General features: G+C 42.1%; 1 protein-coding gene across 1 annotated transcript in view; it reads left to right on the top strand.

Moving 5' to 3' along the window:
• Positions 1 to 13,422, top strand: part of Chst9 (carbohydrate sulfotransferase 9) — a 297,984-nt gene that overhangs the window by 253,656 nt on the left and 30,906 nt on the right. Inside the window, exon 4 of the mRNA XM_045135093.1 lies at positions 10,668 to 10,705. Coding sequence (XP_044991028.1) covers positions 10,668 to 10,705 — 38 coding nt within the window. The remainder of the gene's footprint in view (positions 1 to 10,667; positions 10,706 to 13,422) is intronic.

Below are 13,422 nucleotides of genomic sequence, written 5' to 3'. Positions count from 1 at the left end.
ATCTCAAGGCATCGCTCGATAAATACAGTGCAATGAAAGGCTACTCTCTCACTAGCCAATTTCCCCCTCTGGGCTGACTTTAGAAGCTCATTGATGTCACTTCCTTCCTCAGTCAGCAAGTGAATTTTCTTTAATTCTCAGGACCAGCTGTCCATGCTGTCAACAGAAAGATATTAAAATTCTTTTAAAGTGAATAAAAATAGCCTAAAAGCAAATGTACTTGGAAACAGGAAAGAATCAGTATGCAAAGTCCACACACCTCTGAGCAAAATAACGTTGATCCAACCAGAGATTTCAAGCATTGTATATTCAAGATGCTAGAACAAAATAATTAAAGATGCTAAACCACGTGCTCCTTAATCTTTTATGAGCAGAGGCTTATACAGTGAAGATGTATCTCCCTTCAATTCCATTTCTCTTTTTCAAAAATTGCTTGAATAGGTTGAGGAATGGGTTTTCCTTAAGTGGGATTCCCTCTCCTGTTTTTCTATCATAGACCAAAGAACATTTAACTATCCACCAGGCTGAGCTGATGTGTGCACAGGAAAAAGCAGATGGCTCCAACCCTTAGGTCCATGTAAAGTCACGTATGACATGTATGTCTGTAACCCTGCACGCCTATGCTAGACGAGAAACACAGACAGGAGAATCCCAGAAGCTCACTGGCCAGCTGGCCTGAGGAAGATGGTGAGGAACCATGGGAAACCCTGCCTCACACAAGGCGGAAGGCAAGCAAGGACCTATGCCCGAGGTTGTCCTCTGACCTCGACGTGCATGCCGTGGCACACAGGCACCCACACTCACACACATACAAACGTACATGCATGTGCATGTCATCTGGGTCCTTTAGGGGAACAGAACCACCAGAATGAACTTGTGTCATGAAATGGATTTATTGGGTTAGCTTACAGAATACTAGCTGGACAATCCAATAATAGCTGTCTCCAGGATTGAGCATTGAGGAACCCGGTAGCTACTCCGTCCATGTGGCTGGATGCCTCCACACTCCTAATCCTGCACTGAAGGTCTGGAGGATTCCTGGAGAGCCGCTGGTCTTTTCAGCCCACGCTGGAAAGCTGATGAAACTTAGTTCCTACATTCATGAAGGATAGTTGAAACAGGACAGATACGTGCACAATGAGTAACAAAAGCAGCCAGGTCAAAAGCACACACCACGACTGGAGAGGTGACTCAGCAGTTAAGGCGCTTGCCTGCAATACCTAAGGACCCAGGTTCAATTCTCCTGTACCCATGTAAGCCAGATGCACAAGGTGATGCATGTGTCTGGAGTCCATTTGCAATAACTGGAGGCCCTGGTGTGCCTGTTCTCTCTCTCTCTCTCTCCATCTTCCTATTTTCCTGTGTCAAATAAATTTTATATATATATATATATATATATATATATATAAAATCAGGCAAAAAGGGACTGTATTCTCCCAGAGCTTCTTGTCCCCTCTAGAGAAAGGACTTCTTCCCTCAATTAATCCTTCCTAGAAACATCCTCACTGTCTCACCAAGGAGGTGTTTCTTGATTCCTGATCTGATCAAGCTGACCACAGGACTACACCATCACACTACAACACACACACACACACACACACACACACACACACACACGGTGTTGTTTTTTTTTTTACTTTTTTATTTTTATTTAGTTATTTGCAAGCAGAGAGTGAAATAGATAAAGAGAAGAGAGAGAGACATAGAGATAATGGGCACACCAGGGCCTCCAGCCACTGCAAACAAACTCCAGACGTGTGCGCCCCCTTGTGCATCTGGCTTATGTGGGTCCTGGGGAATCAAACCTGGGTCCTTTGGCTTCGCAGACAAACACCTTGCCACTAAGCCATCTCTCCAGCCCCACAAAGGTGTTTTAAAAGCATGACCAATCACTAACAGTCATCAGAACCACTGAGGCCACAAAATAATTTTAAAATTACATGTTTTAATTTATTAGAATTTCAATGGCTCAAAGAAGGGATAATTCATCTCGTATTTTGCATTTAAAAAATTTTTGCTCTTTTTGTATTGAACACTTCCATGGATATACACATGTGTATACCCTGAGTAGCCACAGCCACTATGAGGTCATAAACACAGTGGCCACTTTATGCCTGGAAGAGAGCATTCCAAAGCACTCCTCCTTTTCCTTCGGCTCTTACATTCTTTCAACGATGCTTGGAGAGTGTTTATCTGAGTAGAATCGCTGTAACTCAGAAATGACTGGCTCGCGAGTCCCCCTGAACCCCAGCTGTATAATCTTAGTCAGTACATAACTCTGCTGTTTATGTCTCTCTCCGCCCTTGACTTCCTTGTCATTCCATCAGCAAGCACGCTCCTACCTTGTTGCTTGAGATGCATGTAACCTGGTAACCAAGTCCCTCCAAAGCACAGACATGTCCCCTGGCACATGTATCCATCACCCCATCACCTACCTCTTTCTTATTTGGGCAGATCCCCTAAATTCTGAACTCACTCTGACCTTTTCCCAAGGAAACTTGCATTCAGTCTGTACCCCAGGAAACCAAGTTTGTCTCTTGGATACCTTGCCCATCGCATGGGCTCTAAGGTTCAGGCTATCACCACCCAAGGTGTTCTACTTACATAAAGTATACAATGAAATTAAAATGAAGCTTGTGGGCTGGAGAGATGCCTTAGCAGTTAAGGCGCTTGCCTACGAAGCCAAAGGACCCAGGGTCAATTCCCTAGTATTCATGTAACCCAGATGCTGAAGGGGACACATGCATCTGGAGTTCATTTGCAGGGACTAGAGGCCCTGCTACACTCATTTCTCTCTCTCTCTCTCTTTCTTCCTCCATCAAAGAAATAAATAAAAAAATATTAAAATGAAGCTTATATACTTGGTGTAGTTGTACCAAGAAAGTGCATTTTAGTAAGTTGCAGTTTAGTGAGAGAAAAGGATGGAAATTTAGGAAAATTTAAATTTAAAGGACAATTTATAATGTTATCCTCTTTGGAAAAATTAATATCATGATCTAATTTATCTAGAATTACCTCTTAGTCTTTTTACTTCAATGACTAAAATCTGGAACGTCTAGTATGGAACTGTGACACTAAAATGGGCATAAAATAGCATACAAAGGAGCCCCATACTGTCTGTTTCTTTTAATTCGCTCTGTTTATCTGTTTTGTTGTTGTTTGTTTGTTTTTTGTCACAGTGTCTCACTATGTAGCTTTGGCCTTACTACATAGATGATTTTTTTAACTCATATTGTCCCACCTTAGCCTCTTCTTAAACTGTAGTGTAAAAGAATGTGCCATCATACCCAGCTGGAAATTAAAAAGGTAACATTTTTGATCCCTGCTATTAAAATACTTAAATATCAGGCTGGAGAGATGGCTTAGTGGTTAAGTGCTTGCCTGTGAGGCCTAAGGACCCTGGTTTGAGGCTTGATTCCCCAGGACCCACATAACCAGATACACAAGATAACACATGCATCTGAAGTTCATTTGCTGTGGCTAGAGGCCCTGGGGTGCCCATTTCTCTCTCTTTCTCTCTCTTTCTGCCTCTCTTTCTCTCTGTCTGTCACTCTCAAATAAATAAATAAAAATAAACAAAAGATTTTAATACTTAAAAATTGATGACAATTAATTGGAAATTGCATGTGCTACTTTTCTCATTGCTATGACCAAAATATCTTTTCAAAAGAAATTTTTTTATAAAAGGGTTTATCTTGGCTCACAGTGTGAGTGAATTAAGTCATTAAAGCAGGGAAGATACAGTGGCAGGTCCATGAGGCAGCTGGTCACATGATGCCCACAGTCATGTATCAGATAGATGAACACTAGTGTCAGCTTCCTTTCTCCCTACTGCTCCCCTTTTGAAAATTCAGTCTGGGGCTAGATGTATCTTAGTGGTTAGGGCACTTGCCTGTGACATCTAAGGACCCATGTTTGACTCTCCAGATCCCACATTAACCAGACTCACAAAGGTGAGGCAAGCACAAGGTCGCACATCTCACTAGGTGGTGCAAGTGTATGGAGTTCAATCGTGATGTGTGAGGCCCTGGTGTGCCAATTCTCTCCCTCTTTCTCTGCCTCTTCTTGGTCTCTCTCTCTCTCTCTCTCTCTCTCTCTCTCTCTCTCTCTCTCTCTCTAAAAATAGTTTTGATGGTTCTGGAGAGATGGCTTAGTGGTTAAGGAGCTTGCCTGAAAAGCCAAAGGACCCATGTTCAACACTCCAGTATGCATGTAAACCAGATACACAATGGGGCACACACATCTGGAGTTTGTTACCAGTGGCTGGAAGCCTTGGCACATTCATTCTCTCTCTCTCTCTCTCCCCTGCCTATTTCTCCCTCCCTCTCTCTCTCTCTCTCTCTCTCTCTCTCGTAAATAAAGAAATAAAATGTTTTAAAAATTCATTCTGGCCTGTTGTAGTGGCGCACGCCTTTAATCCCAGCACTCGAGAGGCAGAGGTAGGAGGTTTGTCGTGAGTTCAAGACCACCCTGAGACTCCATGGTGAATTCCAGGTCAGCCTGGGCTAGAGTGAGACCCTACCTCGAAAAAAAAAATTCATTCTGAAACACCAACCAGGGGGATGATGTCACACACACACTCAGGATCAGTCTTGTCAGTTAGACCTCACTGGAAATACCCTAAAATACCCCCCCAGACTCAGTCAATGGTGTGCTTATTAGGTGATTCCAAATCTAGTCAACTTGATAATAAGATTAATCATCACGAGTCCATCCCTTGTCAACTTGACACTCAAATGCATCATATTGAAATCATAACATTCTACTTGTGGTCTTTATAGACCTGTGGTAATGACATAATGCAAAATGTATTCAGTCTACCTTCTAAGACTTAAGAGACTTAACACTGTTCAAAAGTCCAGTTCAGAGATTCAAGACACTCACTTAACTGTAAGCCCCTATGAACAATCAAAAAGTTCCAAACATCCAACGTACAATGGCACATTGTGATAGATATCTCCATTTCAAAAGGGTATAAATGGGGTCATAGCAAGGAACGACCAGGTCAAAGTGAAGCCAAAACCTATGCAGTTCTGTGCCCCACAACTGGAGCTCGTGGAGCATCGAGTGGGTCCCAACAGCCTTGAGAAGTCCTGCCCCTGACAACTAATACAAAAGGAAATGCCATCACCAAAGTATTCAGCATGGTTCAGAATTCATCAAGAGTCAGTTCTAGGCCCTAATAAAGGCCATCTATTAATTTTTAAAGTATGAACCATTCCCTTCACAAGAGAACAAGCATCTGAAGCAATTATCTTCAGCATTGGAGGCTAGTACAAAGAAAACCCCAACAACTGAAAGTACTTTCAATACTTTCATAAATATTATATTGAGCACCTGAGGGACTCCAGCACTGTTTTGGATCCTGGGGCCTAACAATAAACAACATGGGCATATTCCTTGGCATAAGGGAGTTTACATTGTTGGAAAGGAAGTAAGCAGATATGCAAGTAAAAAACTTGAGAGTTATGGTCGTGCTATTAAATCAACAACAGACTGAGAGGAAAAACTTCAGGAAGAAATGGGGTGAGCTCAGAAGAACCTGTGAGGTCTCAGTATGCAACGTAAACAAGAAATACAAAAGTGCTAGCCCTGCAAAATTAGAGAGATGGTAATTCTACCAAAGACCAGAGGCAAACATAAGACCAAGGCTGTTGGGCGCTACAGAGGGAAAAGCAACGAGCAGCAAGATGTGGCTGAGCAAGTGGACAAGGCGCCAATAGTGATAAGAATCAACATAAGAGCACTGGGGAAATGGGCTAGCAGTTAAGGTATTTGCCTATGAAGCCTAAGGACCACAGGTTGATTCCCCAGGACCCATGTAAGCCAGATGCCCAAGGGGGAATATGCACCTGGAGTTCGTCTGCACTGGTTAGAGGCCCTGGCATGCCCATTCTCTCTTTCTCTCTATCTGCCTCTCTCTCTCTCTCTCTCTCTCAATCTCTCTTTCTCAAATAAAAAAATAAAAAATAATAAAAATTTAAAGAATTAACGTAAGATATCATAGGAAGATTAGAGAATCAGAGTAGAGAAAGCATCCCTGGTTAGGGGTACGGTTTCCACTTAGGCTGTGTGAGAATCATGGAGACTAAGGCTAAAGCTATCTTCCAGGGAGAGACGCTGATGCAGTCAGTAAGGTAGTGGCTATGCACAGAATGATAAGAGTTGTAGATATAGCTTGAAGTTCTCTGTTCTGAAAGTCTAATGTTTGAAGTGACCTAAAATCAGAAGCAGTTTAAGTCCTGACATGACAGCTCAAGTGGAAACTTCCAGGTCATGAAATCTGTTTCATGCACCAAACTATTCTACAGAGTTTTTATTTTATTTTATTTTTTTTTTTATTTATTTGAAAGTGACAGACACAGAGAGAGAGACAGATAGAGGGAGAGAGAGAGAATGGGCGCGCCAGGGCTTCCAGCTACTGCAAACGAACTCCAGACGTGTGCGCCCCCTTGTGCATCTGGCTAACATGGGACCTGGGGAACGGAGCCTCGAACCGGGGTCCTTAGGCTTCACAGGCAAGCACTTAACCTCTAAGCCATCTCTCCAGCCGTCTACAGAGTTTTTTAATTTCATTAACTGTGTTCTTCATTGCTAGTAATTCTGACTGGTTTTTCTTTATTATTTCTATTTCCGTATTTATGTCTTGTATTGCCTTCTTTATTTCATGAAATCGGTGTCCTGTGTCTTCTTTGATTCCTTTGATTTCTTCTTTGAGTTCCTCTTTGACTCCTTTGATTTGTTCTCTGACTTTTTTGAACATATTTACAATCATTCTTTCTTAATCTTTCTCAGGCATTTCCTCTAACTCGTTCTCACTGGAGGTCATTTCTGATGCATTAATACTGTTAGGTGGATTTATATTGTCTTGATTTTTAGTGTTTCTTGTGTTATAATGTATATATTTTTGCATCTTGGATTAAGTTAATGCTTGGATTTTCTAGCTAGCTATATCAATTGATTTGATGCTATATATCTTCAGAATAGGAGCTTAAGGTGTTAGGTGTGGCTCTTTCATGCACCAAGTTATTAAAGATATAGTTTGAAATCACTTTAGGCTATGTGACTAGCATGTGTATGAAACAAAATTTCTGTGTTTAGACTTGGGTCCCATCTGCATGATACCTCATAATGTCTATGCAAATATCCTAAAATCAGAAAATCCAACATTGCATAGGGCCTCTGAGTCCAAGTATTTCAGCAGAGATCTGCTGTCTCCTCTGCCCATGGACTTCTCTGTCTCCTTTCTCCCACGTTATCATTTCCAACACTCATTTCAGCTATTTGCTGTCTCTGTGTGTGTGTGTGTGTCTTTTCATGAGCAATGGCTGTAGCTCTGAGCTCCCTTTCAGTGGACACAAGGCTCTCATTTACTGAGTTATCAAATTTGCCCTGTTTGGGATCTTCATATCTGTCCTCTTCTCAAAATTCTATATTTCTTCATAAGATAGCCTTTGCTAAAGAGAAAGGACATGTGTCACTCCAACATTCCACAGTTATAGGATAGCAAATTAATCTATATATAATTGATAGTAGGTAGATAGACCAGTCCATATGTGTGTACATGCACACACACACACGCACATATAGATAATCAGCATATTTGCACCCCAGGAAATAAATAGGTTCATTGCCTCAACTTCTTTACCTTCCCCTGTCTCAAGACTTTACATACACACCTTCAAAACATCTCATCTCTTCAGAAAGGTTCATGCTCAATATAGATTATGAAGCAGGCGCAGACAATGTCATGGAAGAGGAGGGAATGCAGCCGGGTTCTTTGGGAATAGAGAGTGACCTGTATGGCATCAACTTTCCTGTTCTCAGTTGAGTCCTCAGAGCTTAATAGCCATATATGACTCAGGGTAGCTGCTCAAGAGATAGTTGGTGAATAAGTGAGGAAACATCACCAGGTATAACTCCTGGTCTCCATTCCCTACAGCCATGCACTCAAGCAATCCTTCCACATGCTTTCTTTGATTTTTTTCTCCTCATCTACCTCCAGAGGATAAGTCACAAAAGCCATCTCTAAGTGTATTCACCCCCAAAGCCCTCAAATTATTCTGCACAATTAAAAAAATGGGGGGTAATAACAGTTGGTGAAGTGTCTCTACTGGGTGCGCACTGGAAACTGATCCATTCCCCAAGGCCAATCACACTAACTGGTCCTTTCTGTGTTCCCAGAACATACTAGTCATAATTCAACAAATTAAAACATTTCTCATTGACTCCTGCCTATAAGCTCAGCAGTAGGATAGGTATTTTTTGAGGCTAGCATGAGCTAAACTGTGAGACCTAGGCCAATCAGACTGTGTAGAGGAACTCTGTCTCAGTCACAACAACAACAACAACAACAATAATAATAATAATGGTACCCTTCTTAAAAAATGTTGCGATTTGTCTCTATTTCTTTCTCCCACTTGACCTTATCTTTTTTTTTTTTTTTTTGAGAACGACAGACACAGAGAGAAAAACAGATAGAGGGAGAGAGAGAGAATGGGCGCGCCAGGGCTTCCAGCCTCTGCAAACGAACTCCAGATGCGTGTGCCCCCTTGTGCATCTGGCTAACGTGGGACCTGGGGAACCGAGCCTCGAACCGGGGTCCTTAGGCTTCACAGGCAAGCGCTTAACCGCTAAGCCATCTCTCCAGCCCTTGACCTTATCTTTTTGTGTGGTTGGTGTTCTGCCGCAGTTACCTTTCTTTGACTAGCATTCACAAGGTGTCTGACATTGTAAAGGTAGTGTTTGTTTTAGAATGAATATTCAATACTTTAAGAAATTGAGTTCATACTTTCAGTTCATCACATCAATGAAAATATTTGACAACTAATGAATCTACAGACTTCAGGAACTAGAAAGTTGTGCAAGGAGCTAGTGTCTGAGAAACTATTTCTTGCGCTGGGGCCTCACATTCAAAATCACCTTGAGACTGCAGGATGTCGCGGATTGGGGTGTGGCCTCAGAATATCTGGTAGCCTCTTGATGTTGCTGCATTTTTCAGTATGTCATCAGTGTTTAGAGGAGCAGATTGATAGCTGGCGTTAGGTTCTCTGAGGAGCCTATTATCTGAAAAAGGTTAAAAAAAAAATAAAAACCTGTTCTAAAGTTTCTAAAGTGTTTAGGTAGCAAAAGAACTTTCCCTGCAGTGTTAGTCAGTTTGAGGTAATTAACCAACACAGAACAAAAGGAAGGATTGGCAGATCTCCATGTGGAGTTTAGAGGATCAGATGTATTTACCTGAGAATTATAAATCCTGCAGAAGTAGGTGACCTCAGATATTGGTGAGTGTGTTGGAGGAATTTCTACAACTCTGATTGCTGAAGGTTATGAATGAACAACATGGTCACCGTGGGATGAGACAAGTGTCCACAGTGTCTCCTGCTACAGATTATTCACACCCCTTATGGAAGGAGGCAGCGATTGACACTGAAAGACTGTGAGGCAAAAGCCCGTGTTCCACTGTCGTTACACGTAGCAGCGCCCCCCCCACGCCCGTGCTTAGAATACCGTGTGATCTTTCCCACTGCTAGACCACACGATGTTGAACAAGTTTTGTAAAATTTCTTTTTATTTTTTTAAAATATTTTTTGTTCATTTATTATTTATTTATTTGAGAGCGACAGACACAGAGAGAAAGACAGATAGAGGGAGAGAGAGAGAACGGGCACGCCAGGGCTTCCAGCCTCTGCAAACGAACTCCAGACGCATGCGCCCCCTTGTGCATCTGGCTCACGTGGGACCTGGGGAACCGAGCCTCGAACCGGGGTCCTTAGGCTTCACAGGCAAGCGCTTAACCGCTAAGCCATCTCTCCAGCCCAAGTTTTGTAAAAGTTTTTGAATCTTGGGTTTCTAATATAAGCAAACACGGGAACACTTGCTACTGCTCACAGCTGTTTTATGCTTATCATGCGTGGCAATTGTGTCCGCCAAACCGTACCATCGCACAATCATGCAGTAGCCGTGTGCTTCTCTCTAGCTCTTGAGGAATGGTCAAGTCAAAGCGAGAGAAACTCGCTGGAATTGGTTTCCAGTTGCTGCTATGCCAAACTTCACTGCTCTTCCTGTGGTGGCTTGAATCAGATGTCCCCCTCACCCCCCATAAACTCTGTCAGCAGCTTGGCAGGTGGAGCCTTGCAGGAGGAGGTGTGTCACCGGGGAGGACCTTAAGGTTTATTAACCCCCAATTTGCCAGTGCTAGTTGACCAACTCTCCTGCTGTTATCCCCCCCCACACACACACACACTTTGGCACAGGTGGCCTCTGCCCTGCCATCAAGAAGTTCCCCTCAAGACTGGAAACCAAAATAAATCCCTTCTTTCCATCAGCAGCTTTTGGTTGGGTGCTTTGTCCCAGCCTCTCTAACAGCAATAATAATCATAAAACAATAAACATTTCCCAAATGGTGCTGTAATATTTCTCTTTCAATCTCTCCCATTTGGCAGTGACTTTGTGAAATTGATTACAGAACCTCCCTCAGATGCTATTTACATTTTGATACCCCTCATTAATTGGAGCAGTTGTAAATGTCTATATTGTGATTCAAATCCCTGTCCAGAGAGTTCAGGTCTGTTGTGAGTGTTCTAACCAAGAACTTAAGCAGCATCTGCTCCCCATATGTCTTGGCTTGCATGTACTGTTGTAAGAATTCTTTCTGTTTTCTTTTTCAGTGACTGCAGGGAGACTCCAAGAGCATACAACAAATCAGGTATTTATTTCTTCACTTATTTGTTTAAAAATGTTAATAACTAGGCATCAGTAAATGTTTGACACAGGTTATGTTAGCTGTCAGTTATGAGCCACGTATAAAGCTGTGGATTTGGGAATACAAACATATCAATCAACTGTGAGTGGTCATTGTTCTACGCAAAACCCTGTTTCATCTCTCCACCCGGTTCTACCCCAAAATGGGAAAAGAGGAAACAAACAGGCTCTGTCACTCCAAATGTATGTGTCCTTCAGATCATATTGCAACTTCTGTGTCGGTACCGTCACGGCAGCAAGATGATACTTTCATCTACTTTTCCCCAGCTGATTCTCCCTTGTGATCTCAAGTGTTCATTGATCTAGCTGAAAGTCTCTTGCTCCCAAGCAGTTAAGAACTGACCCCCTAGAGTGGAATGCCACCCCAAGGTAACTTTCCATTCTCACCATTGCTTTCTGCTCACACATAGAGGGTTACTTCCTAACTGCTTCACCATGTTGTACGCAGTCTTCTTTCTAATGTGATGTGGCTTTAACTCTTTAAGGGGCTTGTGACATATACCCATAGTATAAACCAGGAGAGGACATCACAGAGACATACGGCCCACCACCACCAGCACTTCCTGCAGGCCAGTTGATCAGCAGTGTCTCCACATGCTGCCCACTCAGGAGGCTTTGATGAGGCAGACCGGCCTGTGGTGAAGTATGACTTACATGACAATCACAGATACAAATCTCCAGGCCTTATTTTCCACCTCTGCTATCAATTATGAGTCACCCTTGTGAAGGAGATAAGTGGCAAATTATATTTATACTAGGGAAGGGTATAGTTATTCTTGTCTTGTTATTCTTTTCATTTATATATACATTCATATATACAATAATATATTGTATACATTTTATATATACAATACATATTAATACATAATATTATATATATATATACATGCATATATAATTTAGTTTTTCGAGGTAGTATTTCACTCTAGGCCAGGTTGACATGGAATTCACTATGTAGTCTCAGGGTGACCTCGAACTCATGGCAATCCTCCTACCTTGCTTCCCAAGTGCTGGGATTAAGGGCATGCACCACCACACCTGGCACTATATTTCTTTATTATTAACCTCTTTAGCTAGCAGACAAACTAGTGGGCTTCAGCAGTCTGAGAATGTAGCTTAGGACTTCCCTAGCATGCAGTTCGATTCCTAACATTGCAAACACCAAGCACGGAAGCGGAACCCCAAAGCTGTAACCTCTGCACTTAGGAAATTCTCAAACAAGAGGACTGGAAATTTACGGTTAACCCCAGCCCCATCGCAAGGTCAAGGCCAGCCTGGGTTGAATCAAATGAATGAAAGAAGATGAGTTTCATTATGACGTTCTTGTGCATGTCCATTGTCATGTTTTGCTCTGAGTCACCGCTGCCTTCATTTGCTCCCCCCTCTCTTGCCCACTACTTACATAGGTATAACTACCGTGTGTGTGTGTGTGTGTGTGTGTGTGTGTGTGTGTGTGTGTCCTATGTTTGAAACATGTACTTAAGTCTAGATTCTGCGTTTGCTCTCCTGGGCATAAACCTGAAGGATGGTAAGGCAGTAGAAGAGCAGGCATACGCAATCCACGCTTATCTGGCACTTTTTCGTTTTCCAAGGCCAATGGAGAACTACAAAGTAAGCTCCTGTTCTAGTTCCCATCCTCAATCCTCTCCAATAAAATCCTACTTTTACTGGTATCTGTGCCCGATCCTCTATCATTAATCAAACTCCAAACAGAAAGCACTCATTTCACGCATATACTACAGAATCAGTAGGCAAAATTCAATGTTACCGGGTAGCTCTTTTCTTTAGAACACAGTGATGAATGCACAGGAGCTGCATTTGAGAACATCGTCATTTTGCAGCAGCAAAACCAGCTCTTCAAAAAGCTTATTTGCTTTCTTCCCCGTTTTCTGTATCACCGTATTTTTGATTACTTGAATGTACTCCAGAGGCTTAGGAAAGCTGAGCCACGGCTAAAACCTGCAAAGTTTATTGCCGTCATTTTACATATTTAAGTCACAAGGGGCTTTTGAAGGGTTTTCCCATTGATCTAATGAGTAAAAGTAATCGGCCAAAAGTTCAACGGAGATGGGCTCTTCTTACAGGCACATTTTCATTTTCTGCATTTTCCTTCTTTGTACATTTGACTAAATTACTGGTGGAACACCAAATATTTACTCGTCATCTTAAACATTGACTTGACGCCAGTTAAAATCACAATGGTTTGCCGTTTCGACGAGAGAACTAACTGCTTTGAACTCTGACACAAGGAAGGAATGGCGTAATATTTTATTTACATAGTCATTCTCAGGACAGATTGTTCAGTCATAGTCGATCAGCTTATGCCACTAGAACTTTAATAGAACTCCAGTTTATTCTTTTTCCAATGAGGGATGTGCTTGCTCTCCAAAACACACGGGCAATACACCTTAATTTTACCTAAGTTCTCATTTAAAAAAAAAAAAAAAAAGTGAATCACTCCCTTTTTTCTTTTTTCTGTTTTGTTTCAATTTGAGCTCCCATGTTGCAGTGGAGCTCAGTAAGTAGCCCAGGCTACCCTCAAGCTCACAGCGATCCCTCTGCTCCCGTCTCCCAGATTGCTCCTTCTTTTCAAATCACACTACCACTAAAAGAATTTGGCTTTTGAAAATTCACTCTGTCTCATCAATATAATATTCTTCA

This window comes from Jaculus jaculus, chromosome 15 (genome assembly GCF_020740685.1).
Source record: "Jaculus jaculus isolate mJacJac1 chromosome 15, mJacJac1.mat.Y.cur, whole genome shotgun sequence".
NCBI lineage: Eukaryota > Metazoa > Chordata > Mammalia > Rodentia > Dipodidae > Jaculus > Jaculus jaculus.
Note: the sequence above shows the minus strand (reverse complement) of the source record. Positions and strands in the feature narration are given on the sequence as shown.